Below are 18418 nucleotides of genomic sequence, written 5' to 3' on the forward strand. Positions count from 1 at the left end.
CTGCTCTACCATACATCCTGCCAGCAGGAAACTTCTAGGAGGCACACACTGAAATTTGAATGTGACCCAGTATCTCCTCCTCTCACAGAATATCCTGGAAGCCTTCCCTCCCCAAAGCAGTTACCAGCTCATGTGACCCCCACTGCAGCCAGCGAGAGCTCAGGCTGCAAGATAGCCAGGTCTTAAATCATTTTGGCTTCTCTAAAAATGGGCACCTCCTCACACCATCCTGAGCAGTACATTAGAGCCACTGGGAGCTGCCACTTTTTAATGCTGGCAAAATAGGCTGGCTGCCACAAGGGAGAAGATGATGGGTATGAAGAAACAGTGGTTATGGATTGGGGAGAGGGAGAGCTAGTTTTCCTTGGCTCTAGAAGACTATAGACTGAGTAATTTCCAAGTTTAGGTCTTTAGGTCTCCATTCCTGCTTGCCAGGAAGACTCTCTTCATACCCTGGCCTCTTCCAGTTTTGCCATAAAAAACCACACCAGCAGTGAGGAATTCTCCAGCACAGGGCAGAGATTGTGAGTATGTTAGCTCACCCTGAGCAGTGATTCATCACTGCCAAAGAAATAAAGTGGCTGGCACTTGTCACCTACCCCTGAGACTCCTTTCCTACCAGACAATATTTAAGAGTAAAAAGTTCACCTCACTTATTTTCTGACAGTGAAGAATTACACATTTGACTGCAGTTTTGCAACCTGGAGTTGCAAAGTTTCAGGGGTTTCCAAGATCCCTTTCTACTGAGCCACGCAGCAGGAGAGGTAATATTACATTTTAGCTCACATTCCCCTTTGAGAGCCTACGTTTCACCTTGCTCACACCTCTTTACAGGCCCTGTTCTCTTGTTTTCTTCTTGTGGAACAGGTAAAAATAAAGGTGTTGCTTTTTAAGTATGGATAGACCTACTTCCTGCTTGTTCTTGTTTCCTAAAAAAGGACCAGGTGTTATCACTTTACTCACTTGACGGTCATGTAATGTTTTAAAGCTCATTAGGCTGTCTAACCTTGCTTTTCCATTCCATTCCATTCCATTCCATTCCATTCCATTCCATTCCATTCCATACAGGGAAAAACATTATTTAGTAAGGTACTGTTAAATTGACACTTCATTTATTGACCTCTACATTAAATGAAATACAGAAAAAAAATCTTAATGTGTTTCTGATCTAGCCCATACCATTTAAGAGGGAAATCATAAATCCATGCTGATTACTCCAAATTATCATCATGTTCTTCATGTATGTGAAAATGTTTTCCAGGTTTAGCTGCCTTGAAGCATCCCTTCTCAGGGAGGAAGGTGACACTGACTGCCCTGTAGTTCTATGGACTTTCCTTTTTGGCCACAAATGGGAATATTAAGTGGTGGTCAAACACTGGAATAGGCTGCACAGAAAGGCTGTGTATTCTCCAACTGTGAAGATATTCAAAACCCATCTGAACATGGTCATGGGCATCCTGTTCCAGCTGACACTGCTCAAAGAGGTGGCTAGGACTAGATATCCAGAGGTCAATTCCAACCTCAGTGGTTCTGTGATTTAGCTTAAACAACCCCTTTAGTTTGTTGCAGTAGCTCTTGAATATAAATCCTATATAACATTAAGTATAGATGTACTTCATTAATATTTTAGCAACTGCCTTAGTTATCATGTAAATATGAAACACAGAAACACAATGAATTGTTATTGCATAAACATGAGTCATAAACACAACAAATTAAGCCTGGAAGAATGAGCATTAAAAGCATTCAGTGTCTTCTCAGCTACATTTCTGGGTTTATGACATTTTATCCAGTGCATGGCTTTACCTCACCATTACTCCAAGGAGATTCCAGATGAAAGACATAACAAGACCCAAAAGAGATACATAAAAAAAGCATAAGACATCAATGCAACTGCACTTGCTACATGATATATATGCAACTGGATGGTACCTGCATACCAGCAGCTTATTACTTGTGGACTGTTCTCATGGGCATCTTGATGGAGGTGTGCAAGGAGCTCATCTGCGACAGAGTGGCAGAATGAAAGTACCAAGAGGCTTGTTTGAAAATTTAGCAGCCGGTCTTCGACATCTCTGTGGTGAATGAAGGATGAGGAAAAGAATGGAAAAGATTTCTTTTCAAAGAGAAGCTGAGGCAGCTTATACTCGTCAATACTTAGCACAGCACTTCCCAGCATGGGCTGTAATCTGCCACTGTGCTGTAGTGAGTACAACTGCTGGATCACAATTCACCATCGCCTCTTGCAGTGAGTCCCTGTCCAGACCCAGAAGTAAAGCTCTTCTGCCCCCATGCACAACGTACTGAAGAGGCCACTGAGAAACAGAGCCTTTCTGAGGCAGCTGTAAACCTCCTGCTGCAATGGCCTGCTGCTTTTCACAGTGATGCACCTTGTTTTTAAAGGAACCAACCTCTTCTCTTGCCTATCTTTGTCCAGCTAAAATGCATTCATTGATGTACATATTTATTAATATCCTCATTCACTCCTGTCTCTGTGATCTCTGCTTCCCCAACTTGCATCTCTTTTCTGTTTAACCCTTTACACACTGCCAAAAGGGATAGCTCTCTAGAGCAGCTATCTTTGTTTATCTGATAGGGTACTTAGTACCAGGGGATTTAATATTTTTTTGAAATTGTCAATAATATTTATGCTTTTTTTATCATTGCCAAAAGTGTCGAAAAAGGCTCTTTCTAATAACATGTACTTTCCTGTAGAGTGGCTCTTATGAAATATGTCCTTGTCATTTTTCTGGGACTGTCCAGCAGGAGATGCCAGACAGGTTAATTATTATCATTTATTTGTGCAGGAAAGATCATAAAAGTTCTCTGCAGCAGAAAGCACACACTCCTTGTTGCCAGAAAACAGATGCTGCATGAATAGAGGCAGGAGAAGCCACCTGCTCACCTTGCTGTGATGCTTCTGCCTTCAGGCCAGAAACACCACTTCTAGGAGTCAGAAGAAAATTTAGTCATAGTGCCTTGTTCTCTCCTTCTCCACTCTGGTGCAGCAGCTAAAGAGGGTGCTAATTTTGGACAGTAACTGAATTTTGCCATCTGACCTTTTATTCAAGGGTAGGACAGGCCATCAAACCCACATAAGCCACAGCAGAACAAGCCTCAGGAAGAGCAGATGGCATAAGACAGCGAGATAAAAGCTCTGAACATAGTCCCAGACTTCAAAGCTACTGGGCATCCTTGTCCTTTAATAAATCTTTAACTCAAAGCCAGCACTGCATTTCCACTCTGTGAACATTAACTTTCAGGTCAAAGAGAACGTAGATGTGTGTGGGTTAATCACTCACTATTTCACTTCATGCTCCTCATAGTCAAAAGTATGACTGAATTTCTGGTTGGTTTGCCCACACAGCACAGACTTCATTTGGTTGATCTAGTTAAGAAAGAGCATGTGTTTTTATTTATGAGCATGTGTTTTTATTTATGAGCTTGTCTTGTATTCAACATCTTTTTGAGAGAAGTCTGTGCTGGTATGCCGAGAATAAATTTCCCTGTGCAATTTCAAGAGGTATGGAACCAGAATTTCTGTGCACTGATAAGCCTGAGGGGCACAAGCTGTATCTTGGTGATATAATGCCAAAGCAGGAAAAAGAAAACGCATTTCTGTAGCCAATGGTATTTGCAGCAGGGTTTGGCTAAGCAGATGAACTGCCAAAGCTAGATTTCACAGTCTCTTTGCTGCCACAGATAGCTCTGATCACCTAAACCACCTTCCTCACAAGTATGCTGGGGGACTTTACTCAAAGCTGTGCTAAGGCACGTCTTTCAGAATGCTACTAATGCTACCCCGAAAAGCCCCAAACACTGACAAATCTGCTTTTATCCATTACCTGTTCCAGGCATCATCACTCTCACTGTTAGGGAACTACATCTAATTTAAAGGTCCATTTAGACTTAGGTCCTGAGAATCACTGTTTATTGCAGCTTTGCCTGCACAACTGGAAAGCCCTTACACTGCTCACATAACCACAATTAGTGATGAAGACTCAATTTTTTAACTTCTGCATTGGGTCCTCATGTACCAAAAAGAAATGTGTTTTTCCCACTTACTGATCACATGTTAGAATAAACCCACAGTAGCACAAGTGGATAATACTAAGAATACTACTTCTGGCTACATGTCACAGGCCCTCACTAGGTAGGAGAGCTTTGGCATTGACTGGACACTTGAAATTAAAGAAAAGTGGGACTGGTTTTATTCTCCCTCCCCTCTTCCACCTGATATCTATGTGTTCTTTTCCAAAACCAGTGTGTGTCTGAGGACCTAACGCACAGCGCTGCAGCGAAGCACACCCTGAGGAAAGCTTTACCTCTGTGAGCTTTCTGGTTACTTGCCAGCCAGTGACAGGTTCATCAATATTGATAATGGCTTTTTGTCGAAGAAAACTAGTGTACTAAGTCACAGACTTGCTCAACCCTATAAAGGAATCAAAGTAACCTCCTAACAAAAGTGAGACGGGAACATGACTTCTAATAGGAAGAGCTGACTAACAAAAGAAATAGAAGGATTAAGCTCCCTTTGCTGAAAAGCAGAAGCAGGTTTTCGATCACTGAAAGCTGTCACCTTGTTATCCACTGAGAAATGAGAATTCAAGCCCTGACTTTACCATACCTGAGCGATATTGACTGCAAGCTACGACACAGCAGTTCATATCTCATTTGTGACAAATGGAGCATGCTGCAGTTGCCTCTGAAAATATAATCAATAATGAAAATTGGTATTAAGGTTGCACCCAAAACCCCATTACTGGATAGGTTTCACATCCTTAAAAAGCCAGCGGCACCTTTGATAAAGATGGCTGCAAGGAGCATGCAAGCCTGCTGCTATGAGGACAAAAATGTATTACCCAAGAACGTAAGGTTACTGTACACACAGGTTTCCTACTTTTCTGCACGGAAATCCAGAGGGGCAGATCTGGTGGGCTTTCAGTATTTAGGACATATTTGTGCTTCTCACTATCCCCCCAGTCACCAAAGTGGTCATAGATCAACCAGAAAGCTCTGCCGAGCCCCTTGGGAAGAGTGGAGGCTCATTGTTTATTTACTCTGCATCTCACCTGCCTGTGCATGGGAGGTCTAACACGTCTCACATGTACCTGCACGAGCCATCTTCACTGACACCTCTGGTACATATGTCTGCCTGGGAAATAACACAGATCAAGTATCTTGAATTTAAAGGGAGTGAGTAACAATGTTTTGATGCCAAATGTGTGTGCCTGTGACAGACACCAAAGACAGACAGAAGGAGAGATGCAGGAAAACAGAGAGACAGAGACTTTAAGTGGTACAGCAAGAAAGACAAAGCATGGCACAGGGAAACAGAGAAAAACAGGAAGAAAGGGGAAACCAGAGGGCAGAGTAAGTGTGACACAGGAAGGTCTGGTGTCACAGCCCCAAGCTTGGAAGTGAACTTTTTTTGGGCAGCTGACACAGGCAAGATTCAAAAAGGAATCTAAGTGGCTGCTCACACACTCCTGGTTCTGACAAGGAGCTAGGACTTCCTGTAAAAATAAATATAACATCAGCATGCATGAATCCAATACACATCACCTTGTCCTAAAAAGAAAAAATATACCTAATTGTAGTTACCTGCCAAGATTGAAACTAATAAAATACTTCATCTGTACTAGAGGCCTATTTTAAAACCTACAAACAGGAGAGCTGCAACCAGGGCTTTGGCCACTCTACAGCATGCTGAGCTATATTCCTTTCTGATTACTTGAAGAGGGCTACTTTGGAAAGCCCCCGCCTCCAAATCGAAGACCTTTGCAACCATCTCTTAATGCAACATTTTACACTAAATTGGCCTCCCTTACTCTGCAACACTTCCAGATTCCCCTAAAGAAGCCAGAGGGTGAGGGAAGAAATAGTGCTAGCTTGCTTGTTCTGCTCTGCAATTCCTTAGGAACCTGAGAGAGCTCAGATCTGGTTACCCTAGGACAGCACTTGACCTTGAAAAAATAATTTTCATTGTCAAAGGATTACAGAGACATTGGTGCTGTCATGAGCTGCATAACATAGGTTATTTACTATTAATATTTTGGTACCCTCTTTTTTCTGGTTGTAAACTAAATGTATACTAGGAACCCATTTCATACAGGCATCTAAAAACTTACTGCACTCATGTTTACAAATGTTCCAAGACCTTTCTGGAAATGGCCTAAGGAAAAGCGTGGTATCCATATTTTTAGTTAGTCTGACTGGTGCACCTAGCTGTCACTTTTGTGCCTGATTAGTGGCAATAGGCAGTTTTCCACTTATTTCCTAGCAGCTGCTAGAAGGGCTGCAGGCAGAGGTAATCTGGAGTCTGCAGAACTCTGCTCCCTGCCAATTTCACACCAGCATTTTACTTTCTTCTATCCCCATTTATTATTAATCTCTATTTATACCTAGCTCCAGCTCTTAGTTAGCCTTTGCCAGAGGCTTAACCATTAGAGGTGACTGTGAGGAAGGAGCTGAAAGTAGAAATTGACATAAATCAGGCTTTTACTACTCCGCATTATTCTGGGGAGGTGAGAAACCATGCAAAGCTTGGGCTACTTAGGAAGACAACAGCTTGCACAATAGATCAGACCAGGTAAAGTCTCCTTTATCCTTAGTGCTAAATATGTAAAGGAAACATCTGTATTGCAGAACTTTCCTTATAATCATGCTCAGTACCTATTTTTTACACAGCTTTATATCACTTCTAAATTTCTATCCATTCTAATTCAGAGGATGTTCCTACATTTCATGTTTTCTGAATCCACTTAGCCCTCAGGCTCAGAAAGACCACGTCACATTTGTTCCAAATAAGCACTGTATAAAAACATACCTTTCCCATCAGTTTTCAAAGCATTGCTTTTTAATTTAATATAAAGAACAAGACCAGTCAATTATGAAAAGACAAAAACCTGATTCACTTTGCCCTCTCCAAGTAAACAATTTTAATTCAAGCAGCAGAATTAACACCACTTCTTTTCTGCTAACGATTTTCTTTTTTTAATGCTTCAAACCTTTTCTTCATATATTGCCTTTCTTTTTTCCCTTTTGAATAGGATGAACAGTGTGTTCCAGGTGAGACAACACCATTCATTTAATGAAGGCATTCCATTAGTTTCCAGACCGTTTCTTACCCAAGTTGTTCACTTTACAGTAAATGTGAAGCCCACTCAGTGTCACCTTTCCTTTAGAGGTAAAATGAATGCAATTCATTGCAAAAACTGTCCGTAAGTTTCCCAAAATGGAGAGAAAGATATCACACAGACGTGCTGTGCATAAAGTTTCCCACAGCAGTGAGAGATATTCAACTTATTGCACACTTTCCCCAATTGTTCCCATATATCCGGACAGCCTGCAATCCTAAGAAAGACTCTAGGCTTCAGATTAGGTTTCTGGAAATCCTTCCCCAAGTCTTTTCCAACAATAGCAGCTTCAGCAGGCTAGCCAGTTGTAATATTTTACTCTGCTTGACATAAACATTATCTTTGAGCATCCAGTTGGAATGGGAATGTCATTAGGAACTCAGAGAAGTCATCTTCCACTTCCTCAGTGTTCAGTCATAATGAAGGCTCTTCAGTGTTCCTCCTCCAAACCTTTTCCTTTCAGAGAAGCCAGGAATCTAAAGACAGGGAAGATAAGTTGCCATGTCAGAATCAGCATGAGCTCTCTCTACCCCACACTTGAGTGCCTGTTACCAAGCCAACTGCAGTATCCTCTTCCACACCATCTCCACAGTCAGGACTACAATGCTTCAGCTTGCTGCTAGAGGAGCACCATTAATTAAACACTGCACAACTTGAGTATGGCTCATTTGTTCTATGGTATTCCTTAAGGCTTTTTTGGCAAGGGTTACAATGAAAGCCTTAATTTCTCAGGCAAATCCTAAACTAGTTAATTACAGATTTCAGAGTCTGTATTTCCCCCCAGATTCAAATGCACACAAGAACTTTTCCTCCATTCATTTTTAAAACTATCAAACGGTACAATCAAGTCCTATTAAAGAGCTGCCGAGGTTTTATGCCTTCAAACCTGGGACAGCAACACTTCACTGGCAGTTTAAAGCTCAGTTTTATCAAATGCTGAAAGCTTTAAGAAAACTGTCAGAATAGAAACGGCTGCAACAATACAAAGGATTAGGACTCCTGCTTTTGCAGCCGATCTGTAGATACCACTTACAACCGTGACAATGGATGTTTACAAAGAAAATCTCCTTGAAACCATCAGAGGCTTCTCTGGTTTAACAGTATTTCGGACGGATTTTCAATTCAATGCATCCATGAATCTCCAAAAGAAAGTGATGCACTGCCTTCTAATACTGCATAAGGTATCTGTCCTATTGGCATCATAAAACTGATTACAGTGTAGTAAACTTTCAGCTTACTAACTACACACAAGCAGAAAGAGCAGACCCAGTAAACACATCCTCCCAAAACAATTCTACGCTTCCACAAGAAATAGAATATATTAAAATGGAAGGTGTTAACTGTTGGGTACAGCCAACTAAGCACTACAAATCACGCCAGGAGAACATCGGCAGGTATGGACAGTATGGGACAAAAATGCATTTTACAATCCAAAGTAGACTGCTCAGGTTACACACTTCATTGCTAAACTGAAAAAGCTGAAGAGCTTTCCAAAATAAAAGTCCACTAAGAACTCCACAACTTAATTTACTTAGGGTTTTCAGATCCCAAACTCAAACACATATGCAAGGTGTTCATTGAAGTATTGTTTTATTCATCTCTGAAAAGCAATCATCTCTAAGGGAAAAATCAGGCAGATTTTGCACAAAGGCTCATCTCAGGAAAACTGCTTTGGGAATTTAAAAAAGAGAATCATTAAAACTAAAAAGTAGTTGGACCATAGGTAAAAAGTTTTCTGCTTCAGCATTTTTATATAAAAATCGCTGATTAAGAGCAACAATTATTTATTTATCAGAGATCTGACTGAAGTTATAGCTGTGAACAATTTGAAACTTATCATTCTTTTCATCCTGAAGAAGTCTATAATAGAAATACCTCAAAACACGAATGATCGAAGCAACCTATTGTAGAAAACCCACACACTGGTAAGAGTTACATTAAGTAGATAATTTCAAATAGTAACACTAAGAGGTTATATTCAAACCTCCATTTCCAATTTGGATTTTTCTCTTTAAACATAACTGCCCACTGCTTAATATTTGTTTTAAGCTTTTGAGCTCTTGTCAGTGAAGTAGATGAAAATAGTCATCAGCAGGCTGTAATGTCTGGCACACAGCCATAAGGAATATATAGTTAATCCTTGGCTAGCCACTAAATATGATCCAATAAGAAAAGTAAAAATCTTACATTATGCATCAAAGACAACCAGCCACACAAGCAGATTTCTGCATTAAGCTATTATCCCCATGAAAGGGAAACTTCCTTTCACTAGAATGTGGAGAGGAGGGGAAAGGAGAGGGAAAAAAAGACATCATGCTGAACTGAAAGAGGCAAGAGCAAGTTTATTTTTAAAAGGCACTAAAAATTGCTTAAAGAAAGGAAGCATTTTGTAATTTGTGACTATTTTTTTCCATGCTCTCCCTAAGGGGCTTTCAGCACAGCTACCTCTAATGATACATTTGACTGTATTTTAGTGATGCTATTCATGGTAATTTGCAAGTACCTGACAGATATGGCAAGTGTAACCTCACTACTCTCTGTGGGGAGGTGGGGGACAGGAGAAGTTGAAGTGGCTTGCCCAAACCAGAAGTCATTTTGTAGTTCTTCACCAACTGTGCTAAAAACACTAAATTCAGTCATTTAGGAATGAATTACAAGCCAGTATCAAACTTCCATTTTTCTTGTGGCTCCACTGGGTCTGTGAAAACTACCTGTGCAAGATAAAATACTAGTTCCAGCTGTGCAAAAACAAGCCTTTTCACTGACCTTCCAGATAGCATTTCTGGCCCAAATCTGCAACCAAGAAGCTGACAGCTGAAAGAAATCATATTTGCCCACTTCACCTCACTCCTGCAACTTTTACTATGTTAGCATACTTTAGTATTTCATTGCCAATCACATTGCAAATACTTAAGCTGACAAAAGCCGGCCATTTTTCTCTCTATCCAAACTAGCTGTGCTCTCACAGATATAAGAACTCAATTACCAGCACAGATTACCATTTAAGTCGCATGAAACCCATGTTTTAAAGAGGATTGTGTCAGCAGTTCACATTATACAGGGAGAAATGAAATAAAAAAGGAGGAAAAATGACAAACCTGATTGCCGTCTCTTAAGAAGTATCTCTTCTCTATGACCTGGGAACAACAGAGAATGATCTTAGCTTGCACAGCACATGCATAACCTTGGATTCCAACAGATACTTCACACATGAGCACTGACACTCATGGCTAACTTGGACAAGGCCTGAACCCACATTCCCTGGTCCAGGCCTATTGTTCTAAGTGCAGTGCTCTAGTACACGTAGGAGTTGCCACCTCCAGCCATTCTTAGAAGGGCTGTGTTATTCTCAACTTCCACACACCTAATTTAGTTAGCCCTCCTGGATAATGGAGGTGATGGTTTGGGTGTCTCCTTCTGCATCAAAGTCCTTCCTCCCATTCCCTCTAGGCAGGTGTAGTGGTTCCACTACTACACGGTAGCTCCACTATGCTATATCCAGGGGATGCTTAACCAGAGCATTCGTTGTCATTTTCACAGTGGACCCTGATGGTCTCTCTTTCAGGAAGGGAGAGCAATTTGCCAAATTTCTTAATTCCTAAAGGTTGCTTTAACCAGGATCAACAGAGCTAACCAGTCTTGTAACTCCCCACATCACTGCCTCAGAACACTGCAACCCCTCTAGCCTGCCAGACAACTTCAAAAGCATATGCTGAGCGTCTTTGCACACTTGTGAGTTCTTTTTCACTCCTCTATACAGATCAAGAATCAAATCTTCAAGCAGATCAGCTATTCCCTGAGGGTTCCAAAAGCACACCAGTCTTTGGCCTCCCCACACCTGGCCTGAACCAACTCAAAAAGTGGAATGTGAAAGGAGCAGCTAACTCTTGTTCATGTTCAAATCACTGGCAGTGTTTGATATCCAGGACGATAAAACATCATTTAATCGACTTACCTTATCAAAAAACCTGCTTAGTTTGACAGCATTGGATGAACCTGCAGCCAGGTAGCGAGGATTGGTGCAATCCTAGAATGCACAGAAGACAACAACAAACCAAGCACACAGAAGTCAACACAAAGAAGCCACACACTTGGAAATCAACACACCCTATCCCCTGACACAGGCTGTCAGCTCCAGAAAACAGTGGATCTGCTGATTTCTGCTCCAAAGTCACTAGAGAGAAAAGGCCAACTTCTGCTCTGTGAAACAACTGCAGAATCTAAATAACTCCCTATGTGCTCCACATCTTCCTTCCATCACCAGCTATTTCAGTCAGATAATGATTTGTACAGGCTACACATGAGATCCTGTGTGTGTATGTGTATGCATACAAGCATTCACATAGCACATGCATATTTTTACACCTATGTATCTATATAAAGTGATCTTGATGTTTCATTCAAAAGCAGTCCGTGTCAGAACTATGAGCGAGAAAGAGAAAACTGAACTCCAAAGCATCAGTTCTAAAGCATCAGTGACCTCATTTAAGACCCGCTACACCTCCCTGTAGTGAAACAAAGATGGCTGTTTCATCAAGCAAGGGGTACAGCCAAACAAAATGGGCATGACTCTGGTACTACTGCAAAAATCTCCAGAAGCCCAATTTCTGTCACAACATCTTTACTTACTAAAAATTGGACTCGCTCCCATATCAAAGAAAAACAACACTGGTGACAGAGATACTAACCAAATTTATCTCTTCAGCATTGAAATCCTCAGCCAAGAAAGCTGTTCTGGTCAAAACTTCATTCCGCTTAGTTTCTGGGATCTGATCCAGCTTAGTTCCTATTACCAGCAGTGGAATCTGGTTATCAGCAAACTGTTCACGGTCATAGTCACTGATGAGGGAAACAAATACAGTCCTGAATAAGGTGATGGCCATGTAAGTGGGCACAGGGGCACCTTCAGCTCCCCTGTCCCTTTCAAAACATGGTCATTTAATTAGTAGGGGTCATGATTTATCTAAGTGAGAATGTGCTGTGTCTGTTAATTAAGGAAGGGCTTCTGCATCTAAGTCACTACACAGGAATTGAAAGGAAAGAGAAAAGAAACCACGAGTTGGATTTGTTCTCAGCACAGATGAACCACAGAAGAAACACTGACATAGGCAGGAAAGGAACAGGAACTCCAGTATTGTACCGAGCGTATGCAGACACCAGGGAAAGATCAGGGAGCTGGCATTCCTGAACAGCTAAAGTTCCTACATACACTTTTTAAGGAGGGACAATGAAATAAATTGCACCCGTGAAACACTACCCTTTTCCATGTGTGATCAAAGAGGGTTGCAACAACAATTCCATGGTGTTAAGTTATAAATTCTTCTATATTCAAGTAAAGGTAGCCACTAGAAGCTGAATTCCAGCAAGTTTTGATTCAGATATGAAAAATGATCAAAGATAGCCTTTATGAAATAAATAACATTGCAATTAAATGTCATCACAAATCCATGCTTCAATCATTCTCCACAGCTAGGATAATCACTTGTCTTTCATTTTTACCCAAACCAAGCTTTCTGGAAAGTAATTTTACAACCAACAGCAACAACCTGACCAAGTGATTGCTAGTGGCCGAATACCTGTCCTTGACAGAAGCTAAGCTTTAGAAAATTAAAACAATTGTGAAGAACCTGTCTGTGAAAAAAGTGGAGAATTTTGCAGTTCATACAATGCAAATCCCCTTTCTCACCTCCCATATTTCTACAGAAACACCTGTGTACCAGCAGAGGCAGATAAATAATTGATGTTTTTCCCACGAAAAGCTACTCTTTATTATTACCTTCCTGCTCATGTGTGAGGTCTATCAATGATCTTAAAACCTCCTTGACTACATGTATAAGAGGAGCACAGAGCTACAGGAGGAAATACTTGACAAGATGTTGGAAAGCTAATTATGAACATGCTTATGGAGCAGTTTTCTTAAGCTCTTTCAGCCATACTCCTGAAAAAATTTCCCCATCACCCAAACCTAAGATTTATGAAGTGAACTTCCTCAGTCTGGGTACATGAAAGGAAAGCCTTCTGGAACAGACATGCCATCTCATGACATTTCCTGTATAAGCACACATCTCAGTGCAGACACAGAAGTCTTCAGGTATCAGGGACTTGACCCACTTTCACAGAGGCCTCAAGCAAATGAAGGATGCAGTAAAAATCTCGTCCCTTAAAGCAAGGTCTCTGCTACACAGTTTGGGAATCTACTGTCCGAATGGCCTGACTGGCAGTACAAAACAGTAAGAACAGCAACTTTCTTTGATATTCCCGATTTTTTCCTTCCTTTCTTAGAAGCGTAGCCACATCTAGTTTCACGTGCACTCCAAGTAGCCTGAGGGATGAAAAAAGACTTCCATAACAGCTTAGAATTACTGTGTCTTAACTCTGTACATATGTTTTGCACTCACCCATTTGTCACAAGAACTCCTGTTGGAGCGACATCTCTGTTGAGTGCTTCCAAAGTCCAGCGATACAAATTCTGGGACGATTTTTTGTTGGTTAAGTCATGCACTAAAATTATCCCTAGGGTGAAAGAAAAGACAGCGAGATGCTATTTAATGATACATATTTTTTCCTTATCTTACCAAAATGACATCTGCAGGTTCCCAGATATCTGAGAAGGAAGAAAGGGATGCATAACCAGTTCAGTTACAGTGAATGAGTAAGGCCGAAAATATCAGGATGCAACAGGTTTTTTAAAGCTGCTTATCAGGAATTGGATAAGAGCTTAAGAGAAAAATCTCATGAAAGGAGGAAACAAACAGCCACCTCAGACTTTAATCCACAAAAGGCCTGCAGGCATTCCCTAATTCTGCTCTATTTCTAATGATACTGAAATTCGGTATTACTGCAGCAGAGAATTTAGCCTTTCTCTGTTTTATCTAACTTGTAAACATAATTATCCTTCTATCACACCATCTAAGAAGTCTAAAGGCTTTTTCTTTGTTTCAAAGACGTAAGAGAGCACTATTCCTTTCCTGCATTTTCAAGAATTAATGCTATCCAAAGGGGAAACAGACAACGATAAACTTTCACAGTTCACCAAAATTATAATTCAGATGCATAAGTTCAAGATTTCATGTCCTAATGGGCTGCTTTAGGATATTTCCTGGTAGAAACATGAAATAATAAGATTTCTTGTATTTAAGATTAAGCTGCTAGCATTTTTCATTACCATGAGCCTTCAAAATGTAAACTCTGAGATACAGCCACACTTCCTAGCTGTGCTATTAACAGACACCCACTTCTGATAACCACAGTTCCTAGCTCAATTACCAACTACTGCTAGCAAATTTCTTCTATTTATTCACACCTGCAATAAGTGGAATGTTCCCACTTCCTCCAGACTTTAAACTGTCATTAATTCAAGGACAAAATGGAATTATACCCCTTATGTGGATCAGGATTCATTCTCAAAACACTTCACAGCCTATAGGTGGAACAAACTTAGTAATTTGACCTTTCACCTCAACTCCCAAAGGTGCCACCCACTGTACACCCGATCAACAAACCATATTTCCATAAACATTTTTCACTACCCCCATGACTGCGCACAGACTCTCCTGTGAGAGTTCCCAGCATATCACAACCACAGCCCCATCCCAAAGCAAATATCTCAGTAACAGCAGAAAAAGGCAACTCAGCTGCGTGTCCACCCTCAGTGTAAGCAGAAAAAGCCTGACACAACGTAACTTGGCCTACAGCAACAGATTCTAAGGCACTGCTGCATAACCTGTGAGGAACACTCTCCACCTCCAGACACCCTCCCTCAGTTATGTTTTTGATTGGTCAGTGCCCTTATCTGCGTCACCTAAAACCTGCACAGTCGGTTGCACCAGCAGCAAAAGACTGTGTCAACAGGCAAGAGGAGCAGGCAGGACCAATGACTACTCAAGGAAATGTTCCTCCCACATGAAGGGCTGCAAACCAAAGCCTTACTGCCTAGTCCCTGTCCTCAGTTATCACAGTCCGCTCACCAGATGGAGGGTCAGCAAAACAGAAGATTTGTGGTCAATCCAAAAAACAAACTGTTCCCAACTTTGTCAACAGCCCAACAGCCTGCACAGGTGCTGCCACAACCAAGCATTAACTGTCTTTCCGTCTCAGGTTTTCAGACCACTGTAAGCCCAGAAAGCAAAGCAGTCAGGCAGAAGGAACACATTCATCTTCTCTTCTTAAATCAGGTCAAACTGAGGCAATTTGTGAGACAAGCTCTAATGGAGAAATTAATCTAATGAAAGAAACAAGAGCCAAGGTTAACTACCAAAGTCAACACTTTTCATATGTGAGCTGCCTAATAACATATTTTGGGCAGTGGAGATAAATAACTCGTCTTTTAATAATGTAATCAATTATAATTCAGTTCAGGGTTTCATTTCCTAATGGGCTGTTCCAGGATGTTTCCAAGTCTGACCCACACTCACTGGCATACTGTGGATTTGGTGTTAAAAATAAATCCATTTCTTCATATACCTGAAGAGGCTTCCTTTGAGGGCACAATTCAACTCAAGCCTTATTTACAGGGGACCAGTTAACAATATAAGCAGGGGGTACCTACAAACAGTTTTCCTCCTGGGAAAGGAGGAGGACAGAACTAGTTGATCACAGATCAAAAATATTTATTGTGTGGTTTAACATGTTACTGAAAGGCCTTCAAATTATTTGGAACAAGAAAAGAGAAACAAACAGAACATTTGAGACAGATTTTCAGAAGCAGTTGTTAATCTGATATACATCTATCTGTAGTGAACTATCCTCAGATGACAAAAAAGGAAGAATTCAAATACTTCATTGTTCTGTTCATAATCTTCTATTTGCTCATAATTAGTGGTAGAAATTAACTAATAGGACTTTAAGTCACTATCTCAAAAGAAGACATAAAATACTACTTTCTAAATATGCAGCAAGTTGCAAGATTCAATTCTCAAAAATAATCTAACTAAATGAATTATAATGCTAAACTAAATGAGCAGAGGCAGGATAGTTATCAGCATATTGCAGTTTTATGGAAGGCAGTTCAAATTTGCCAAAGTAGGATGCAAGAATCAAAGTTCACATAAACACAAATAATCATTTCCCTGCTGTAGGTTTTGCAACTGAACAGACAGGAAAATATAACATTTCTGCAGTTACTCAGGCCTGGAAGGGTGAAGGTAACATTTATGTCTGCAAGTGTAGCAGGAAGGGACACTACTGTATCTTCAAAGACTCCCTGCTGTGCCAGCTACACAAGACTGAAGTGAAAGGCTGATGAAGCTCATCTGCACAGCTTCGCCTAAAATATCTCTAGAGTTCAAAACGGAATCCATAAAATTCTGCCTATTAATGTTATCAGGTTTTTTTCCCCTGTATAAATCAGAAAAGAGAACAATATGGCCCTCAGCCAGACCACAAGGAACCCTGCCCCAGAACCAAGAGACGGTTCTTAAGAGAAACAGTAATAAAACCAGATTTACACCAAGCAAACTCACCGTTTAGCAAGTTATAGAATACTGCTCGTGTGCTTTTCACACTAGTGGCACTACCCACTGAGCCTCCAACATCCCACAGCTCAATGTAGTAAGTCTTCTCTTCTGGAGTCCCTTCTTTGTAGTCATGGATCTGATGAAAAATTCACATAATACATAACCACAGCACCAACTCACAGGAGTTAATCCTCATGACACTTACACATGCAGCTGGAAGGATTATTGCACTTGGATGAAAATTTGTAAATTCTCATGATGACACCATTTCAAACCTCTCAAGTCGAAGAGAGATGGAATGAGTCAAGCAGCAGCCCCTGGATACCACAGCTCCTACAGGAGATGGAGCTTGGTGAGTAAGCAGGGAGTACCATTTCCATCTCAGTATGAGCAAACCTAACGCTTCATGACGTGCTTGGAAATAGCATGTTGCTAAAAAGAAATGAAAAATTAAGGTCTTGACTTCTTACAGTTGTTAAAACCCACATCGTAGTACTGCAGGACTATTAACACAGGCAACCACATTGGATTCCAACTGACCACATCTCTTTCCTCTCCAAATTCTCACTGACATCTCAACTAATCAATTTGAATTAATCAACCCACAGCTTTTGCCCCTGGATCTGCCTGGCAGTTCTCCTCCAAAGCCAAACAGGAATGCTGCTTTCCAAATTTTGGAAATATATTCCTAATCTAGGGCAAGTGTTTCAAGGAGAATGTGGCAGAGAATGGTGAAGGAAAAAAAGCATTTATCAATGTCCCATGAGGGCTGTAAGTTGGGCCAAAAAACTGCTGGATGAATATCCTCACTCCTCCCACAGCAGGTCCTACAGTGAGGAGTCAGGGGGAGAAGCAGCCTTTTGGTGTCACAGTCAGTGCCCACAACCTAAACCAGCAAACTGTTTTTCCCCAGTATGTTTAGCTGACCACGTGGCTGTGCACTGCCTGTTTCTCAGGGAAGTTGAATGGGATTCTGTGCCTTCTGACTTCAACTGGCCGCCCTGTGACTTGTAACTCGCCCGTGGCCACTGCAGTGGGGACAGGGGCTATGAGTGACAAATACCCGGTGTGACTCTGACAAGCTCACACAAGTGCTTGGCTCACATATGATGCTATTTGCCTTGAAAGATTAAGTCTCCCCAAATCACACCATCAAAGCACACCTCTTTCTGTGGCGGAAATAATGAAAATAAAATAATAAAGTCCAGGCCTTTCTCTTCCCTTACACTGCGGGCTCAGGGCTACCCAGGGGCCGGGCACGTCACCTACTCGCACATCCACGGAGCAGCCCACTGTCCAGGACGGGTTTCCCAGGACCTGGTTGTGGCACAGCAGATGAACGAGTGAAGATTTTCCGACACCTGCGAGGGCACAGAGAGAGAACAACTCCTGGGAGGCGGAGCCGGGGTTACAGGCAACGGGGCCGGCAGCAGCGCCGACTGAGCGCGGGCGGTCCCGGCCCCTCAGCTGGTGGCGGGGAAGCGGACGAGGGGCGGGTCCCCAGGAGCAGCCCCGGGCACACGGCCTGGGGACAGGGACTCACCGGAGTCGCCCAGGACCAGCACCTTGACCCTGTCCAGAGCCGCCATCTTTACCCTGCCCAGCAACAACTCCCGGAGACGGAGCTGTCCGCCAATCGCAGCGCGCCTTCCTTCCGCTGCTCTCAGCCTATTGGCTGTCTCTCTATCCCCGGCGCGTCTTTGACTTCTAATTGGTTTAGCTGGCGTGAGGGCGGGAAGGCGAGGGGCCGTGCGGGAGCGCGATTGGTTCACTTCGCTGTCGCTCGCGCCGCCGGGTCTCGCCGTGAGGGGGAGGGGGCGGTGC

General features: G+C 41.9%; 1 protein-coding gene across 1 annotated transcript; it reads right to left on the bottom strand.

The window, feature by feature from the left end:
* Nucleotides 1-1090: 1090 nt before the first annotated feature.
* Nucleotides 1091-18220, bottom strand: RABL3 (RAB, member of RAS oncogene family like 3). Its single transcript, XM_050333145.1, has 8 exons — nucleotides 18138-18220; nucleotides 17864-17955; nucleotides 16601-16730; nucleotides 13538-13652; nucleotides 11828-11978; nucleotides 11095-11166; nucleotides 10238-10276; nucleotides 1091-7615 (listed from the first exon to the last, which is right to left on the bottom strand). Exons 1-8 carry the CDS (start codon nucleotides 18181-18183, stop codon nucleotides 7550-7552), a joined length of 711 nt encoding a protein of 236 aa, XP_050189102.1. The 5' UTR covers nucleotides 18184-18220; the 3' UTR covers nucleotides 1091-7549.
* Nucleotides 18221-18418: the final 198 nt, after the last annotated feature.

This window comes from Myiozetetes cayanensis, unplaced genomic scaffold (assembly GCF_022539395.1).
Source record: "Myiozetetes cayanensis isolate MyiCay16 unplaced genomic scaffold, myiCay2020 scf5-8, whole genome shotgun sequence".
NCBI lineage: Eukaryota > Metazoa > Chordata > Aves > Passeriformes > Tyrannidae > Myiozetetes > Myiozetetes cayanensis.